The sequence below is a fragment of the Dreissena polymorpha genome, chromosome 1, assembly GCF_020536995.1.
Source record: "Dreissena polymorpha isolate Duluth1 chromosome 1, UMN_Dpol_1.0, whole genome shotgun sequence".
Lineage (NCBI taxonomy): Eukaryota > Metazoa > Mollusca > Bivalvia > Myida > Dreissenidae > Dreissena > Dreissena polymorpha.
In genome coordinates, this window is record NC_068355.1 from 79273999 (window position 1) to 79292310 (window position 18312).

The following is an 18312-nucleotide window of genomic DNA, read 5'->3' on the forward strand; positions in this document are numbered from 1 at the left end:
TGTTATCGATGCTTATGTCATAAAATTTCATTACATATACAAAGAAAACTTTTTTATGTAAATAAAAATCCGTTTTCCACCATAAAACATAGTCTTTGTAGAAAACGCTTGAAGAATTTACTGGATAGGTGCACCATTATTTGCATGTTTAATATTTTATTAATGCCAAAAAATAGTATATATAATTTATTTCGAGCCTGGGATTTGTTTACAGCAAGTATATTAATTATTTGCATTTTTTTGTATTCATGCATCAAATATGCAGTCTTTCAAACGAAAATAAATGTTCAAACTCAAATGTACATAAATAAATAAAGTGTATACTCATAGTTAAGATGTTTATATAAAAAACAAAAACAACCTTTTGTTAGGTAATTATGAAAGTAATACATTGTTATATAATACAGCATTTTCATGCGACGTTTTTTTAAAAATGCTGATACTATTTACATGTACGTGCATTATATGAATGTATTTCAACGCATCTTTGCTCCTTTCGGGTGTGTCTGTAATATGTTATTATTGTGTCACATGTATCAATATTTTAGATAATTACCAGCAATGAAAACGAATCATAGAAGTCTTCGCACATGCAAAAGTTATCGTGTAAATTAATAAGCGGTTTATTACTTGATTGTATTAAAATATAACTTTTTAAACTATTGTATACAGCAGTCTGTGGTAAAGCTTGTAAATTGCTTATAATGGCAATCGATGAATATATTATGGTTCGGTGAAGGCTAAGTTGGATCGACGAATGATCTCAAACAGCTACCTCCGAGTATATATACTCGGAGGTAACCTAATCAAAATAGTTTTTGACAAATACATTTTACAGAGTCTTTACCAGCACAGTAATCGAATTCATAAATACTTTTATGTAATATATACGTCCTGATACAGATTATTTATATTACAGAAACTTGAACCTCCTTAACAAGTCCTTAAGTAATGAATTTGAAACATCATCAACACTGAGGAAACTCACTCAATATTCTAACGAGTAAGTTACCAGCGCTTTATAGAATAATACAACCAGTTGGTATTCTAGTTAACATGACTTAAACCGACAAAGGCTTGCGCCTTGTATATTTAAATGGAACTTCGTTGTTCTTCTTTACTTTAAACGACAACGGACAACTGGTTGATATTTAAGCTAATATTATTAGTAATGCCTGCTAAAATGTATATAAACGATTTTTTACAATGTTGGAACTTAATAATGCATGGCAGGTATACGTATTGTACCGGGTAAGTGTACGTAAATTACGACACGCTCAAAGGATCGACATGCGTATGGCTAAATTCGCAAAACATATTCTATTTAGTTAATTACAAATGCTTAAAACGCTTGCTTCAAAAAATAACTGTGTCAATATTACAAACCATTTTAATAACTACATTTAAATAACCTAATGCGGGAATCAGCAGTGTTAATGCAATAAGCATTTAGGTTTTTAATGCAATAGATCAATAATGTTCCAAAATAATGCGCCGAGAATCGTAATATAATAAAATGTAAACATATTAATATAAATTTTCGTTAAACGCATACAAGTGAAAATAAGTAAATAAATAAACGGACTCGTTAATACTATTCCACTCTTTACAGTTTTGAATGTGAACAATGTATAAGATGGTAGAATTCAATATATTTAATATTTGTAATACTAGTCGTTTTCTAACTTTCAAAATTCGTTTACAAGCTTACCCAAGCGTTTGCATAACTACAAACAGGATAGCGTTTACATTTCAAACGTCTGTACAATTAAATGGCATGGCTCGACGATATGATTCGGTTTATAGTTCAGTACTAACGCCACGTATTCAAATGTATTCAACGGTTGGTTTAACACCATGATTTGCGATTGCGATTGAGTAACTCGGTATCAGGTAGGAATAACATTTACAATTAAGAGGCTTTTCGTGTGCTTTATTTGATACCCACATTAGAAACACGTTTACGTTCAAACAGCGCAAAAAGATACAAGAGCGCCAAGTTTGGGTTATCGATGGCTGCTTATGTAATTTTTTAAAATCTTGTTCTAACGGGCAAAAATTATCCATCGTTGTATATTGTACATTTAAAATACCTACGACAATGGAATCCGTCGCTTAGTGGTAATAGCATGGAACGGAAAATGTATCAAACAGGAGAGGATATTCTCTCGTAATTTTAAGTTGATTATTAATATTTTATTTCTTGTATTCATTGTGTAGTCTTTATTTTAATGATGTGTTGTGTATAAGTAGTTTTGCTAATATAAACAATATTGTAGACTAGAAGCTTTCTTGAAATAAATGTGTTTGTTTTTGTTATATAATAATGTTACAAATGTACGAATATAAAACATATGACAAATAAACGAATCAACGAACGAAATTAGTTAATCCGCTTTATATTAAATAAGAATTAAGCTTGAGAGGAACTCAAATATGGGCGTTTTGAACTTATGTATCATTAACAATAAATTCTTTGAAGGTCGCCGTGGTGTAATGGATGTGGTGTCCGCCTTGCGACCGGGAGGTCACGGGTTCGATCCCCACCGTGGGAGCGTTCTTTAGATCTCCCCCAAAGACACCAAGTACTGGTTCTAGGCCCAGGAAACGGACTCGAGAGCGTTTATATAAGCCTAAGGCTTTCGACGCAATCGAGCTAAAATAAATAGGTTTAAACTAACAATAAATTCAATAATCCAGCACAAACAAAATTCATACATACATAAGATGTTATGAACGTATGAATATATTTGTAAATAAATTACTTTTGTATTAAAAAAATATTAATCACAATAATAATAATAACAATAATTATAATAACAATAATAATATAACAAACAACAACAACAACAATAACACTACTACTACTGCTAAAAATAATAATAATAATAATACTAATAATAATTACAACAACAACTATAATTTATATTTATATAGTTAAAATGATAATAATAATAATAATAATATAAAATAAAATTATAATTTTTTGTATATGAATAATAACAATTATTATTACTGTTTTTAATATTATTATTTACCCTAATATAATGCTGGTGAAATGGTGAAAACAGTTCCTCTTAACGAAACATATATATAGGATCTGGCACGAGTTGTCATATCCTACCATATTTTGTTAAACGAGCTCAGGAATTTAGGTAGTACACGAGCCTTTGGAGAGCTTACTAACGAATTTCCTGGACGAGTTTAATAAAATATGGTATGATATGGCAAAAAGTGTCATATCTTTTTATCACATGCTTTAAAATGAGCACATTTAATAAATATTTACGCAAACATAATGATAAATCCCGAATGTTGTTTACATTTCGTGACGTCATTTGACGTTGCAACGTCATTTCAGCAAAATAACAAAATGCGATTGGCCAATCAAATGAAAATAGGCCAATGCAAACGCTTAAAATGTATATTACATATGTGTAAGATAAAAATATCCGTTATGGTTATATTACATGGGAAACATGGCATGGCATATGATACATGACCATACATGTATTGTGCATTTTAGGATCGACGTTCAATCAAGCTTTACAAAATCACATGAAAATCATCTTGTTATCCAAGAAAACGTGTTTAATGTCACTTTAATAAATAGATTTGAACGTAGGACTGAGTAATTAATATACATACTTGGAAGGCATACACAGCATAGTTAAATAGAACCAGTTTATACTAACAAAGGGGGCGTATTTTTAAAACACGTTATCTGTCGATAAGTCTGTATCTATAAACGAAAAGTGAATGTATTTTACATCAAATATTTAAACCATATGGCAGTTAATGTGTTTACATATAAACAGAATCGACGGATCGATTTAAACACGTGTGCTAACAGGGAACGTGACTTAACGTAACCGACTAATAACCAACTTATCAGTGACATGACAGAGATAGGTGATTATGAAAGTTCAGCTTTGTGCTCACACACGTATCGTAGCAATAAACCGGTATTGGTGTGTTCTAATGAAATCTCTGTATGATCCCCACGTTTTTCGGAAAAAGTGGGGATATTGTATTGATGTGCGTCTGTCCGTCCGTCCGTCCTGGCCACCTGCTCCCCCTACACTATTAGCACTAGAACCTTGAAACTTACATACATGGTAGCTATGAGCATATGTGCGACGGTAACAGTGACGGAATTTTTATCTGACCCCTGGGTCAAAAGGAATGGGGGTTTGGGCGGGGCCGGGTCAGCGATTTTCACTCATTTTTTATGTTATTTTACATTAACGTCTTCATTTCTGCACCGATTTACTTCAAATTAATACTGAGCCTCTCTTATGACAATATGGTCAATCTCAACTATGCATGGCCCCATTACCAACCCTGGGGCGCTCCGGCCACATAGGCAACGCCCACCCAAAATTGCCTTTTACTATAATTTCTTCATTTCTACACCGATTCACTTCAAATTGATACTGAAACTCTCTTATGACAATACGGTCAATCTCAGCTATGCATGGCCCCATTACCAAACCCTAGGGCATCCTGCCCACATAGGCCACACCCGCCCACATAGGCCACACCCACCCAAAATTGCCATTTACTATAATTTCTTCATTTCTACACCGATTCACTTCAAATTGATACTGAACCTCTCTTATGACAATACGGTCAATCTCAGCTATGCATGGCCCTATTACCATTTACCAAACCTGGGGCGCCCCGCCCACATAGGCCACGCCCACAAAAAATTGCCTTTTACTATAAGTTCTTCATTTCCACACCGATTCACTTCAAATTCATACTGAACTTTTCTTATGACAATACAGTTAATCTCAACTATGCATTGCCCCATTATCAACCCTAGGGCGCCCCGCCCACATAGGTCATGCCCACCCAAAATTGCCTTCCTTTTACTATAATTTCTTCATTTCTACACCGATTCGCTTCAAATTGATACTGAACCTCTTTTATGACATTACGATCAATCTCAACTATGCATGGCGCCATAACCAACCCTGGGGCGCCCCGCCCACTTAGGCCACGCCCACCCAAAATTGCCTTTTACTATCATTTCTTCATTTCTACACTGATTTACTTCAAATTGATACTGAACATCTCTTATGACAATACGCCCAATCTCAACTATGTAAGGCCCCATTAGCAACCCTGGGACGCCCCGCCCAAAATAGGCCACACCCGCCCAAAATTGTCTTTTACTATAATTTCTTCATTTCTACACCAATTCACTTCTAATTGATACTGAACTTCTCGTATGACAATACGGTCAATCTCAACTATTTATGGCCCCATTACCAACCCTGGGGCGCCCCGCCCATAATAGGCCACACCCACATAGGCCACGCCCACCCAAAATTGCCTTTTACTATAATTTCTTCATTTGTACACCGATTAACTTCAAATTGATACTGAACCTCTCTTATGACAATACAGTTAATCTCAACTATGCATGGCCCCATTACCAACCCTGGGGTGCCCCGCCCACATAGGCCACGCCCACCCAAAATTGCCTTTTTAATATATCTTCATTTCTACACCGATTCACTTCAAATTGATACTAGACCTCTTTTATGACAATAAAAATCAATCTCAACTATGCATGGCGCCATTACCAACCCTGGGGCGCCCCGCCCATAATAGGCCACACCCACCCAAAATTGTCTTTTACTATACTTTCTTCATTTCTGCACCGATTCACTTTTAATTGATACTGAACTTTTCTTATGACAATACGGTCAATCTCAACTATGCATGGACCCATTACCAACTATGGGGCGCCCCTTGGTCAAACATGCGGCGTGGGGATACGCGTCGGCCTCTGCCGCGCCATTTCTAGTTGATATGTGTTACTAAATAAACAGTCCGTATACATGTGCACGTATGATCGAATGGTAATTTTAAAATAAATAGTCCATTGAATTTAACAGATACCGAGAAAAAAACTATTTGAACATATAAATGCTAGAGGTTGTGGCTCTGTTTTAATATTGTTGTAAATAATTATTATGATTGTAAAATAGTGAAGCAATCCACGTCCATGGGTCAAACTTTCTTTAAAAGTTGCAAATGAAATTCTGTTCATTTGTAGCATCATTTACATGTTCAGACACGTTCGATCATGTTATAACCGATTGATTTTTAAAGTCTGGTTGCAACAAAACAAGTTGTTGTTCAATTAATAAAAAATACCATGCCATATAGTCCGTAATATAGATGACTATATTTACTAATAATGTTTGATCACTTCAGAGGCTACTTAAAATGCCTCATTACTTTAACAATATCGAAGAAATGTATGAATAAATGCATCATAATATTAAAATAATGCCCTGTTCCTTGATACGAACGTTTCTATAACATAATCTTTTAGATTTTTTTAACCATACAAATTATTGAAATACGCCATATGTAAATGAACTCACCAGTGTAAAATGTAAATGCAGGTTTGTAAAGTAAATTCTTTTAAACGCGTACCGCTCGTCCCATAGTTGTCATTGACATAACGGTTCCTTTGTAATTGAGACCAAAATTCATTGGTACACGATATAGCATTTAAGCATATTGTAACGCTAAAACACTACTAGTTTATCACATTAACTCAGTCAGCAAAGACAAAAGTTAAGCGTTCTCAACGACTGGTATTCACAAGTGTGTGTGTTTATTTTGCTATTACTGCAACATTTACAAACTTATTTGATGTTTTAATACACGAAGGAGTTCGCTCAAGCAATGATTCAACACTTTACGGATCGCTTGCTGGGTTAGATAATGTAAGTATGTAATTTCTTTGAATTTAGGTAAGAACATGCGGGTATTATATGCCCATAAAGCTAGAAGAGCCGTATACCGCTGTGACGTCACAGGTTGAGTTGTAAACCCAATGTGACCGCCATTATTTTGAGGCACTTTGTATCGAGCGGGATGCATATATCAAAACAAAAGAATATTGTTTAAGTACGAGATTGAAGTCACCATTTGTCATCATGGATAAACAGGTAATTGATAAATTAGACATATTTCATTCGACATTCTGTGTAATTTCATTTATTTATTTGTAAACAGTTAGTTTATTTTTATCCGAAGTCGTAGACCGATTCGACGTTCAGTCAACCATGCAGGTTGTACAAGCTATATAGCCGGAATAATTTATTTTATTTATTAATGTCATCGAACGTGTTTAAGTACTCATACTGATATGAAGAAGCAAATACTGTTTTGCTTTAATGGTTAACTGCGTTTTATATAAGGTATGTAAATTTTATACATATGTGTGTGATTATCATTTCGGCGATGGTGTTTTTCATACGCTCTTGCGGGGCATTTGTGAAGTATTAACATGTATGTGTAAATGTCATGTACATAGAGATATTGATTACACAAGACATAATCACGATTTCTTGTTCTATATCATGTTGTGTCAAAGATTTGTAAGATTATGTTATGGTTTATCTATTGTTGTGTTTCTTGATATAAGCAAAGAACAAGATGATTATGAATTGAATGAAACAGTGTGTTATTCAACTTATTGTTTACTAATCTCTTGCTAAGTTGTATTTTATTGTTTAATATAAATTATAATTTAGAATGAAGAATATTTCAAGAACAACTTGATATTCTATCTGAATATTAAGTTTTCTCTTTTGATGACACAGCATTTTTGGTGAAATGATTATTTAAGTTCAGCATTTATGGTATGACTGTTTTCAAATAAATGTATTAACTTAATGAGAAGGATACATTGTTCAAGATTTGCATGCAGTGCGTGCTTAATGTAAAAGTATTCGAATATTTGATGTAATTAAATAGTTTGTATTCTTTTAATTTATTTTAAGAATATTTATATTTGAAATGTTGTTAATAAGTTATACCAGCGAACTCTTGTTTGATAAATTATGTATTTTTGTACAATTATGTTTACTTTTACTTGTGATTTTTAGTTTCAAATGTTATTTATTGCAGGAACACTATTTGCAATGAATGAGAATCAATTGCAAACATATTCAATTTATTAAAGATTATATAAGAATGATTTTTTACAATTCTTGAAAAGTTAAATCTAAATGTTAATTTTCTACATAAATAATATAGTTTTAAGTCATTTACACCTTTCCAATCCATTCAGTTCAAAAATGCATTTAAATTGATTAGCTATTTAAAAAAATAAATAAAGTACCCTTATAAAAACAAACTTAAAGGGGGCCTTTTCAGCTGATATCTATCAATAAAAATATTGATGATTTTATTCCCCTTCTCAAAAAAGTGTGTGAAATGTACGTTTTAAGTACGTTTTGCGTGTGTTAAACGTGGCGGTATTGGCACTGCGTTTTTTGTGAGCTTTTTCTTACCGAGTGAGTTTTTAACAAAAACAAACAAACAAGAAAATGTGAGCTTTTTGTGGATAAATGAGCGCTTTATGTGCGTTAAACGTGCGCTTTTTATACGTGTGTTCAATGTGCGCTTTTATGTGCGTTAAATGTGCGCTTTTATGTAAGTGCATTTTTGACTACCATTTATGTGCGTAAAATGTGCGCTTTTAAGTGCGTTAAATGTGCGCTTTTAAGTGCGTTAAATGTGCGCTTTTTGTGAGTTAAATGTGCGCTTTTTTTATTTAAAAAGCGCACATTTAACTCACAAAAAGCGCAGTTATAACCCACATAAAAGCGCACATGTGTGTTAAATGTGCGCTTTTATGTGCGTTAAATGTGCGTTAAACGTGCGCTTTTTATAAGTGCGTTTTTGACTGCCATTTATGTGTGTAAAATGTGCGCTTTTAAGTGCGTTAAATGTGCGCTTTTCGTGAGTTAAATGTGCCCTTTTTTATTTAAAAAGCGCACATTTAACTCACGAAAAGCGCAGTTATAACCCACTTAAAAGCGCACATGTGTGTTAAATGTGCGCTTTTATGTGCGTTAAATGTGCGCTTTTTAAATAAAAAAGCACACATTTAACTCACAAAAAGCGCACATTTAACGCACGTTAAGCGCAGTTATAACACACACAAAACGCACAATTTACGCACATGAATGGCAGCAAAAAACGCACTCACAAAAAGCACACATGTGCGTTAAAGGTGCATCTTTTGCCTTAACAGTTGATTCAATTATATGCTGTTAAAAGTTTTTTTGAATTCAGATATGCAATAAAAACCAATAATTATATAAACATATATATTTGTGTATTTTAATAATTACAAGATAATTCAATTTTATACTTTAATGTACACCAACATTTTTTAACATACATGAGTAATTAAATATCAATGGCAATTTGATGAAATAAATATAAACATAATTTGATTATAAATAAACAAAAAATAATAGCATACTATAATAACATGTACAGTATATACACACGAACAGCTATATACATAAGAAAGATGCATATCAATCAAGGCCTGTCAGCATTTCTTTGAGGCGGCGGAGTGCAGCTCTCATCTTTCTCTCCAAGTCTGCCACCAGCCGGTCAAACTTCTTTGCAACTATTATACTGTCATGGCCTTTGCACGATGCGTCTCGTGCATGATCTCATTTGATCAGGTCCTGAAAGATATTTTATAATGTAAGTGTTGAATATTGCTGTTATGGTAATCTTGTTGCTATAAAAATTATAAATTTAAATCAAAACTAGTTTGTTTGCTTGTTGTTTTTGGTTGTTTATTTTGCAATTTTAATCCCCTGATCACGTGACTTTGCGCTTTTCATAAATAAATACGTTTGATAGAAAATACTGTTCGAAAATGTACCAAGATACGTGGTCTCATTTTGCTGTGTGGACTGGTCGGAAGTACGACACCTTTAAAATGCAATAACCAGTACCCTGTATAGTTTTACCTCTAAACAAATCCAGCTTTTCTTGGTCAAGGAGAGGGCGCGGTTTTCCCACTCCTGTTCTCCTCATGTCGGCCAGCTTGTTCAGGGTAAAACCTGGTATTCAAGTCCATACATCAGGTAGTCTCTCTTTTGCTCCCTTTTTTGGCAGGCGATGCGATGATGCACATTCTTTCCAAAGGATCTTCTGATCAATGTAAATTTCACGGTCACCATGGGGTTTAACCTTTAAATTTAAAAGTTGTCATTTAATATGGGGGAAAAATCTGTTCATTAATGACCAAAAATAGGTATAAATACCTTAAAGATGACAATAACCATAAAATACAGCCATAATAATTCAAATGGTGTTGTTTTTCTTTAAAATTGCATTACATTTACTCATCCATTTACATTTCCCAGTGACAATACATAAATATGATAATGATCATAATTAATTCAATAAACTAAATAAAAAACGGATTGAGAATTGAAAATACGAACCTGTTACAACAGACTGTTCTTCAGTATTCCAAAAATACAGGCAGTTGTTGAACTAGACCATATCACTTTATATGTCTTTAACCACCCACTTTTAATCTCCTTTGTTGATTTACACATTGTAGTACCGGGTAAATACACATTTTTTTCATCACACAATACTTCATGCTGAAAGTATTTCAAGACATTTTACACTAGAATAATAAGTCTTAATTCTAGCTTAAAGTCAGTTGCTGATGCTGCTTGTTTTCAAAAAATAACTTCCTATCTGTGGTTCTCAAATACTGGATGGTGCCTGAACAAATCAAAAGTATATCAACACCCCTTAGTTAGGCTTAGATGGAGGACTGATAGGGACTGGCTATTCTCTTATCTGATTCCATGCTGTGTCTAAGCCAAAAATTGCATAATTTGAGAAATACTGATAAGGCAGTCATTTCAACACCAAAATATTTATTGAATAATACACAGTACCCTTAACACATTATATTTAATTGTAAATATTTAAATATAACATGCTGAATGGTTTTAGCAAATAATATTAATAGTTTAAATATTATTTTAATTGCCTTTTAAAATGTATGTTTATGGTCAATGTGGTAGACATTACTTGTATTAGGGTATAAATATCAGTATAAGAAAGTTCAAATACTTATTTATGTTGAGGAAATATAATTGATACTATCAAGCCCACATAATACTTTTGACACTTTCAATATTTTTAATTAGTTACACACAGTCTGATTTAGGTGGAAATTTTTAGAAATGTTTGAGATTAAAACGTAAGCAATAGGGTATGCATTGAAATTGTATGATAAAGTATGTAAACATTAAACAGGTTAATATGGACAACCAGTAATTATTCAAACTGCCCCTTATATTATTACAGGTTACTGAGATATATGTCTATGTTTATTCATTTGATGTAAATAAATTGTTAGAGCCTGCAACAATTATGTTTCTTGTTCAATTTCTGTACAACATTTGCTAAACGGTTGTTAAAGACGCACTTTTTAAGAAGTGTGTTAAACATGTGTCTTTTTTAGATACATCTGTTGAAAACAGATCATATGATAAAAACGCACTTATGAAATAAAAGACTAACTTATGCTTAAAAAAGACGCACATCAAAATAGAAAAACGCACTTTTGTGAGAAAAAACCCACATCTGTAAACCTTAAAACACACTTCTTAGATAAAAGACGCACTTCCTAAATAAAAGACGCACTTCTTAGATAAAAAACACACATTTTGCTCACATCTACACTCAAAAGCGCACTTACAGATGAAAAAAACACACAAAAAACGCACTTCTTAAATAAAAGACGCACTTCTTAGATAAAAAACACCCATTTTGCTCACATCTACACTCAAAAGCGCACTTACAGATGAAGAAAACACACAAAAAAAAACTTTTTCACTTAAATAACACACTTGAAAAGAAAAAACGCACAAAAAGCGCACTTAAATGCACTTTTGAACACTGAAAACGCACATATTAACAAAAAACACACAATTAACGCACTTTTAAGTACGCTAAATGTGTGTTTTGGTAAAAAGTGCATTTTTATTTGACAAGGGTCTTTATCTATTCCGCTGTGAAGTCATTTCATTATTAAAATATTTTTCAGAAACCGACCACGAAGATAACGCGTAAGATGGCATCAATGTCTCAAGACCATAACAACCTGATGATGTACTATACCAAGATCAGCACTGATGAATCTGGTTGGTATTGACTTCTGTTATGCAGCATTGCTATTCTCTGTTTCCTTATTCCAGACCCCATCCAAGTCAAAAGGGGCTGTCAGATGCATCATCTATTCTAATCAGGTCTGAAATACTGGCAGACCTTTTGTCTATCTCTTGCTGACAGACACTGATTCTTTGCACTTGTGTCATTTGTTAACTTGTGGTCAGATTTTATTTCTGATGGCCTAAATTGTTTGTTATAAATCGTACTTTGTGTCAGAATTGTCAGACTTAGACTCTCAGAGTCTGTTGTTCTGCCTGCTCATGTTTTACGCTGAGATATGGTTCTGGAATTGAGGACATGACATAATTTATTGCTAGAAGTTTTATTATGTGGGGGTGGTTGCTCTTTATTTAAGGCTTTGTCTATGATGGACAGAACTTCAACTGAATGAATTGCAGCATACAATGACATCACTACATTAATGTCATCTGTAAACTGATGTGTAAGTATATTTGCCTAATGTGCATTCACAAAAGTATAATCTGCGGAAGAATAAAATAATCCGTTCAGCATTTGGTTGATTCCTTTGTCTCTCCAAAACCTTTGTCCTTGTCCTTTTCCTAAATCATGAAAAAATTCAGTAATTAAAAAAAAAATTAATAACTTACCAGGGTTTTCCCTTCCTTTTATTTGAACAGGCCAAATAAAAATTTGAACAGGCCAAGCAAGGCACTCCTGCTAGGGGGGTCCGGGGGCATGCCCCCCCGAAAAATTTTGAAAATCTAGACGCAAAATGGTGCATTTTGGGGGGGGGGGGGTTTGGACAGAAATTTTAGAGATGAAAATTACTTGTTTTTTTGTGTATCACTTATGGAATTTTTCTAATTTTTTAAAAAATTTGTGAGGGGAGTGTAGTTATTTGCGTACTCAAAATAATCAGCCAATGAGAAGCGCCGTTTTGTAGTTATTTGCGTACTCAAAATAATCAGCCAATGAGAAGCGCCGTTATAAATTATACTTGTTCGGTAAAACGTACACACGGAAGTATAAAGAACATAAACAAAACGATGTTAAATCGATGTTTTCGCTTGTTTAATTTCGTCTTTTCTTAACTTTAACAATTACATCGATCAAAGTTGCAAAACCTCTCATTATTTTTTTTTGTTACCAGCATTTGAACCGGCCAGAAAATCGATTGAACCGGTCAATTTGGCCGGCGGCCGGTTCTTAGGGAAAACTCTGACTTACAATTAAACACACTGATCAATGACTCCTGGCGTGGTTGCCTCCATCTTGAAAGTAGTTCCTTACCCTCAAACTGTGTTCATAAGCACATAGGAACAACTGTGGACACAATGCAGAGCCGCAACGATTCTTTATATTTTGAAGCCAGTGATTTTTATTTACCAATTTAAAAAAGTACTGGTAATGAACTAATTGGGAAAAATAAGCGTGTAAAACCCTGATATTGGGAAAGTTTCGTTGTAAAATCATCATATAAGGATATATTTTTTTTTCTTAATTTCTTGGTATAAACTGCAAAATACAATTCCAATATTTGTTTACATGCATTTTGGCTTGTAATGTTCACTTTCAGTGCTCATTTTATTTGTTTACTTGCAGACAATGCACTTCTGGAACGAAATTGACAAAATTAGCATTCCTTTTAGGAATTTTTCAGTAGTTTGTCCTCAATTGCGAAAGTGCTTTATAAAGATGGGACAAAATTCGCTGGAACCAGGCCATAAATATTACCAAAACATTAATCTGCAGGAATGATATTTAAATTACATAAAACTAATGTAAAAGTAAAAGTTATACACATTACCATTTGCAAAAATGATAATGTAATCCGGTAAGTTTGAACTTTTAATTGTACAGTTTCTTGAGTCTCTGCAATAGTTTGTTATATATTGGGAGTAATTCAGTCTGCAAACATTTTTTTTTCCTTCTTTGAAACCCCCCCCCCCTCCAACATCGGCCCTTTCCGACAGAAGTTTTCCCCAAAACAATGATATTTTTTGTGCGTGGAAACCTTCAATTTTATAAGTTAACCTGATCCAGATTAGAAAAAAGAAAAATGTTGTATAATAAAGTAATCTGTTGGCTTCAATTAGTTTTACAAACAGTAAAATATGTTAAATTGTTTATTTAAGACTTCCTTATTTTTTTCCCCAAAATCCTGCGTTTTTTTTCCCTAAAAAAAGGATTGGCCCTTTCCCCAAAATCAGATAACAAAAACTGGCACATATAAAAGTATTCTTTGCATACCAAGGGCCAGTTGAGCGTGTACTTGCTGCTTTCCATTTTTACCAGTGAGTCTTTGAACATGATTTTTTTCAAATCCAACTTTAACATGAAATAGATTGAAATTAAATAAACGCTACTAATTTAACATTCAAGTTCCTGTATGTAAATCAGGTTTCCAATGATCCCATATACACATTTAATATTGTTGACTTCGTCTTGAACTTTGGTTTGGTTTAACAAATGAATAAACATTTTCAGATGAAAAAATTGACACATGTATTATTTAATTAATAATATTATGTGCTATTGTTTCCCATGTCATTAGATTTGTTTTTCCTTTAAGATGCTTAGTTTTAAAATCAATTTGATTGGAATGATCATACAAACAAAGATAATTTTTATCAATTCATTATTTTGTTTTTAGTGTCCTCTTGGAAAAAAATGTGTGTCTTTGTCATCGTTTAAGTTGTTACAGTTGCCTGTTTAATCAAAGTACTTACAGTACTGGTGTGATGATGCTTTTGAAGAGGATGGATATAAAAGCATCAATTTAAGTTTATCTAGATCATCACAATTGTGTATGTGTGTACGAAAATGTTGGGTACTTAAAAATATGGGTACGAAAATTTTGAATACAAAAATTATGCCCAAAAAAATTGGGTACGAAAAAAAAATTGGTTACGAAAAAAAAATTTGGTTACGAAAAAAAAATGGGTACGAAAAACAATTTGGGTACGAAAAACAATCGGGTACAAAAAAAAATGGGTTTGAAAAGTTTGGGTACGAATAAAAATTTGGGGGTACGGGTAAGTAGTACCCGTGGGGAACTTGACCCATTCAGCGAAACTGGGAGGTGGGTTACATTCTCGATCAAATATAACAAGAAATATTTTTTTAAAGATATTCAACATGTATTTTCTGTACCACTTATCTTAAAGAAAAGTTCTGTTACAGTAAAACGTTTGTGGGTTATATCATTACGTTACGTAGAAGATATATTCAAAACTTGACATGCTCTTTAATTACACCATGCTTTTTAATTTCACATGTATATCATACCAAACTTTATATTTCGTTGTTTCCTTTCCTAATTTAATGATGTAATATGTACGGACGGGATTTCACATGCGCATGTGCATGAACATATAATTTTTTCTCTTTTGATTATTGTTTTTTCTCTAATTCAATAAGCTTAGGCATGTTTGTTCGTTAAGTACGGCAATAATTTCATGACGTGTCCCGAAAGTAGGCCGGTATGAGCACATAGTGGAATACGACTTGAATACATGAGCTCGCCCATGAACACATGACAAGATTAACTAAATCTCCGCGATATGACCTAATATGTGTTTTAAAACAGCAAACAATATCCAACAAACGAATGAATTATCAAACATAGTATGTGCACTGATGTGGCTCTGTAATTTCTGTTTGAAAAGTTTATTAAATATGCAAAATGAGAAAGTACGCATAAGAGCAAGTTTTATAGATGTCATCGGCTAATATGCTGTTTTTATACCATACTTGCTATAACGTTTACAAATGGCAGGTCGAAATAATTCGTTTTGTTTACACTCATGATCACGTTAATTATACACGTTTTCATTTGCAATTTATTTACAGAATCACGACAAATGTCAAATAAATTACAGAAAATGCATAGTTGTTTCATTGATCTGTAAACATATAATGGATTGAATATAACTGATTTAAAATTAACGTTTTCAAATTATTATTAAATCTTTTTCCCTGAATATGCTGTCCTATTTATAGCTGAGCTTCCTTTACCTTTATCAATGATAATCAGCGAGGTATGCCGATTAGAAAAATCGAGCTATCTCAATCGGACTGGCTCGGTCTTTTACATAGGTCGCCATTGTGAAGAATTTTTTCATGGTATGATAACTTAGACGAGCTGCTTCGCAGCATCGTCAAAAATGATCTTAATATTAAGTGTGCCAGTGCATAATTAAGCTTTGGGCAAAATGATTGTTGGTTGCATAAAATAGTATGTAATGTGTGAAACAAAGTCCTTTATAAATCATGTTTCGTATATTTTGTAACAGCTGTTGCATGTGTGTAACAATGTGATTGTAAGCTTCAAATAAGTTTTGCCTTGTTTCTGTCAAGCAATTAATTGGTTATAAATGTTAGTCAACTGTCAGCGTAATCTGAATTAAGTTTTCATGCTGAAGTGCCTTATCCTTAAACACAGTGTTAAATAAATTACAAATACCCAACTTCAGCTGAATGGTTTTCAGTGATGCGCATAAAACGTTATTAACACGGTTTGACATTCAAGGTTAATATTTTCAAATGGTAAACAGCATCTTTAACACCACTGCTTATCTGCTTATTGCCTTAGTAACCTTATCATACTTAACAATTGTTTAACTACATTATCAGATACATAATCCACAAGCAACCATTGAATGACAGATAAATTTAAAATAATACAATCAAACTTTACAGCCTCTGACTTCAAACAAACTTGGTTTATAAACTACGCCAATGTTCTGAATATTGATAGAAGCAATTATTTGTTTTAAAATGGATTTTACAGAAGACATGCTAAAGAAGTAAGTCTTAATACATGTATACATATTATTATTATGAATTTCTAAATTTTATCAAGTGTTTATTATGTTTAAAAATTAAGTTGTGTTAAGTAATATAAGAAGGTATACAGTTGTGTCTCACACCAGCAGATATTATACAATTAATTTATAGTATTATGCAAAACATTATATTTGTTTCATGGCGAATTACACATTTATTATTTTAAATAATGATAATGTTATAATGAGAGGATCAGAAGATGTTGTTGAGGGGATTAGGAGATGTAGATGGGAGCATAAGAAGATGTTTATGAGAGGATAAGAAGATATGGATGAGAGAATCAGAAGATGTGGATGAGATAATCAGAAGATGTGGATGAGAGCATCAGAAGATGTGGATGAGAGAATCAGAAGATGTTGATGAGAGATCAGAAGATGCGGATGAGATATCAGAAGATGTGGATGAGAGAATCATAAAATGTGGATGAGAGAATCAGAAGATGTGGATGAGAGAATCAGAAGACCTGGACGAGAGCATTAGAAGACGTGAATGGGAGCATAAGATGTGGATGAGAGAATCAGAAGATGTGGATGAGAGATCAGAAGATGTGGATGAGAGCATCATAAAATGTAGATGAGAGAATCAGAAGATGTGGATGAGAGAATCAGAAGATGTGGATGAGAAAATCAGAAGATGTGGATGAGAGAATCAGAAAATGTGGATGAGAGAATCATAAAATGTGGATGCAGAGAGAATATGAAGATGTGGAAGAGAAAATCAGAAGATATGGATGAAAGCATCAGAAGATGTGGATGAGAGATCAGAAAATGTGGATGAAAGAATCATAAAATGTGGATGAGAGAATCAGAAGATATGGATGAGAGCATCAGAAGATGTGGATGAGAGCATCAGAAGATGTTGTTGAGAGCATCAGCAGATTTGGATGACAGAATCAGAAGATATGGATGAGAGCATCAGAAGATATGGATGAGAGCATCAGAAGGTGCGAATGAGAGCATTTCAGGCCACTTATGGTTCTTTGAAATATGAAGGTTAAAATGTGTTATTACATTATCATCAAAAGAACCTGAGCAAGCAGGCAGCAGCAAAAAATAAATGGAGCAAACAGCGAAAAACCTGCCTCTGCTTGGAAGTCGCCATCTTGACTTTCACGTGATTAGGCCTTCTATATATTAAGTGTTTAAAGCTTTTGCCAATAATAGAACTGTTTTAATTTAAGAACGATATTTTTTTGTATTTTCTAAGAAAGTTTTTTCACTAAAAATGGTCTTAGAAATTTTCACTCAAAGTGATGTTAGAAAAATTCTCAGAAGAAAATCCTAAATAAACAGTTTAAGTAAAAAATTGTAAGAATTTGTTTTTGTTAATTATTTTATTTAAAAAAAAATGCATCATTACATGGTTTGCAAATAAAAAACATGTATGTATACAATATATGCTTTAAAATGAATGTAAAAAATAATCATTACATCCAGGCATTCACATTTTTACACTCAA

At 33.1% G+C, this 18312-nt stretch overlaps 1 protein-coding gene across 3 annotated transcripts in view; it reads left to right on the top strand.

The window, feature by feature from the left end:
* The first annotated feature begins 6562 nt into the window (after positions 1 to 6562).
* The window catches only part of LOC127837052 (uncharacterized), a 41935-nt gene continuing 30185 nt past the window's right edge, over positions 6563 to 18312 (top strand). The window contains exons 1-2 of one of the 3 annotated variants that reach the window (XM_052363843.1): positions 6563 to 6752; positions 11921 to 12017. In XM_052363843.1, coding sequence (XP_052219803.1) covers positions 11948 to 12017 — 70 coding nt within the window. In that variant the 5' untranslated portion in view covers positions 6563 to 6752; positions 11921 to 11947. Of the gene's footprint in view, positions 6753 to 6850; positions 6978 to 7055; positions 7491 to 11920; positions 12018 to 18312 lie in introns of those variants that run through there. The other 2 variants (XM_052363832.1, XM_052363821.1) reach the window with 2 other exon arrangements.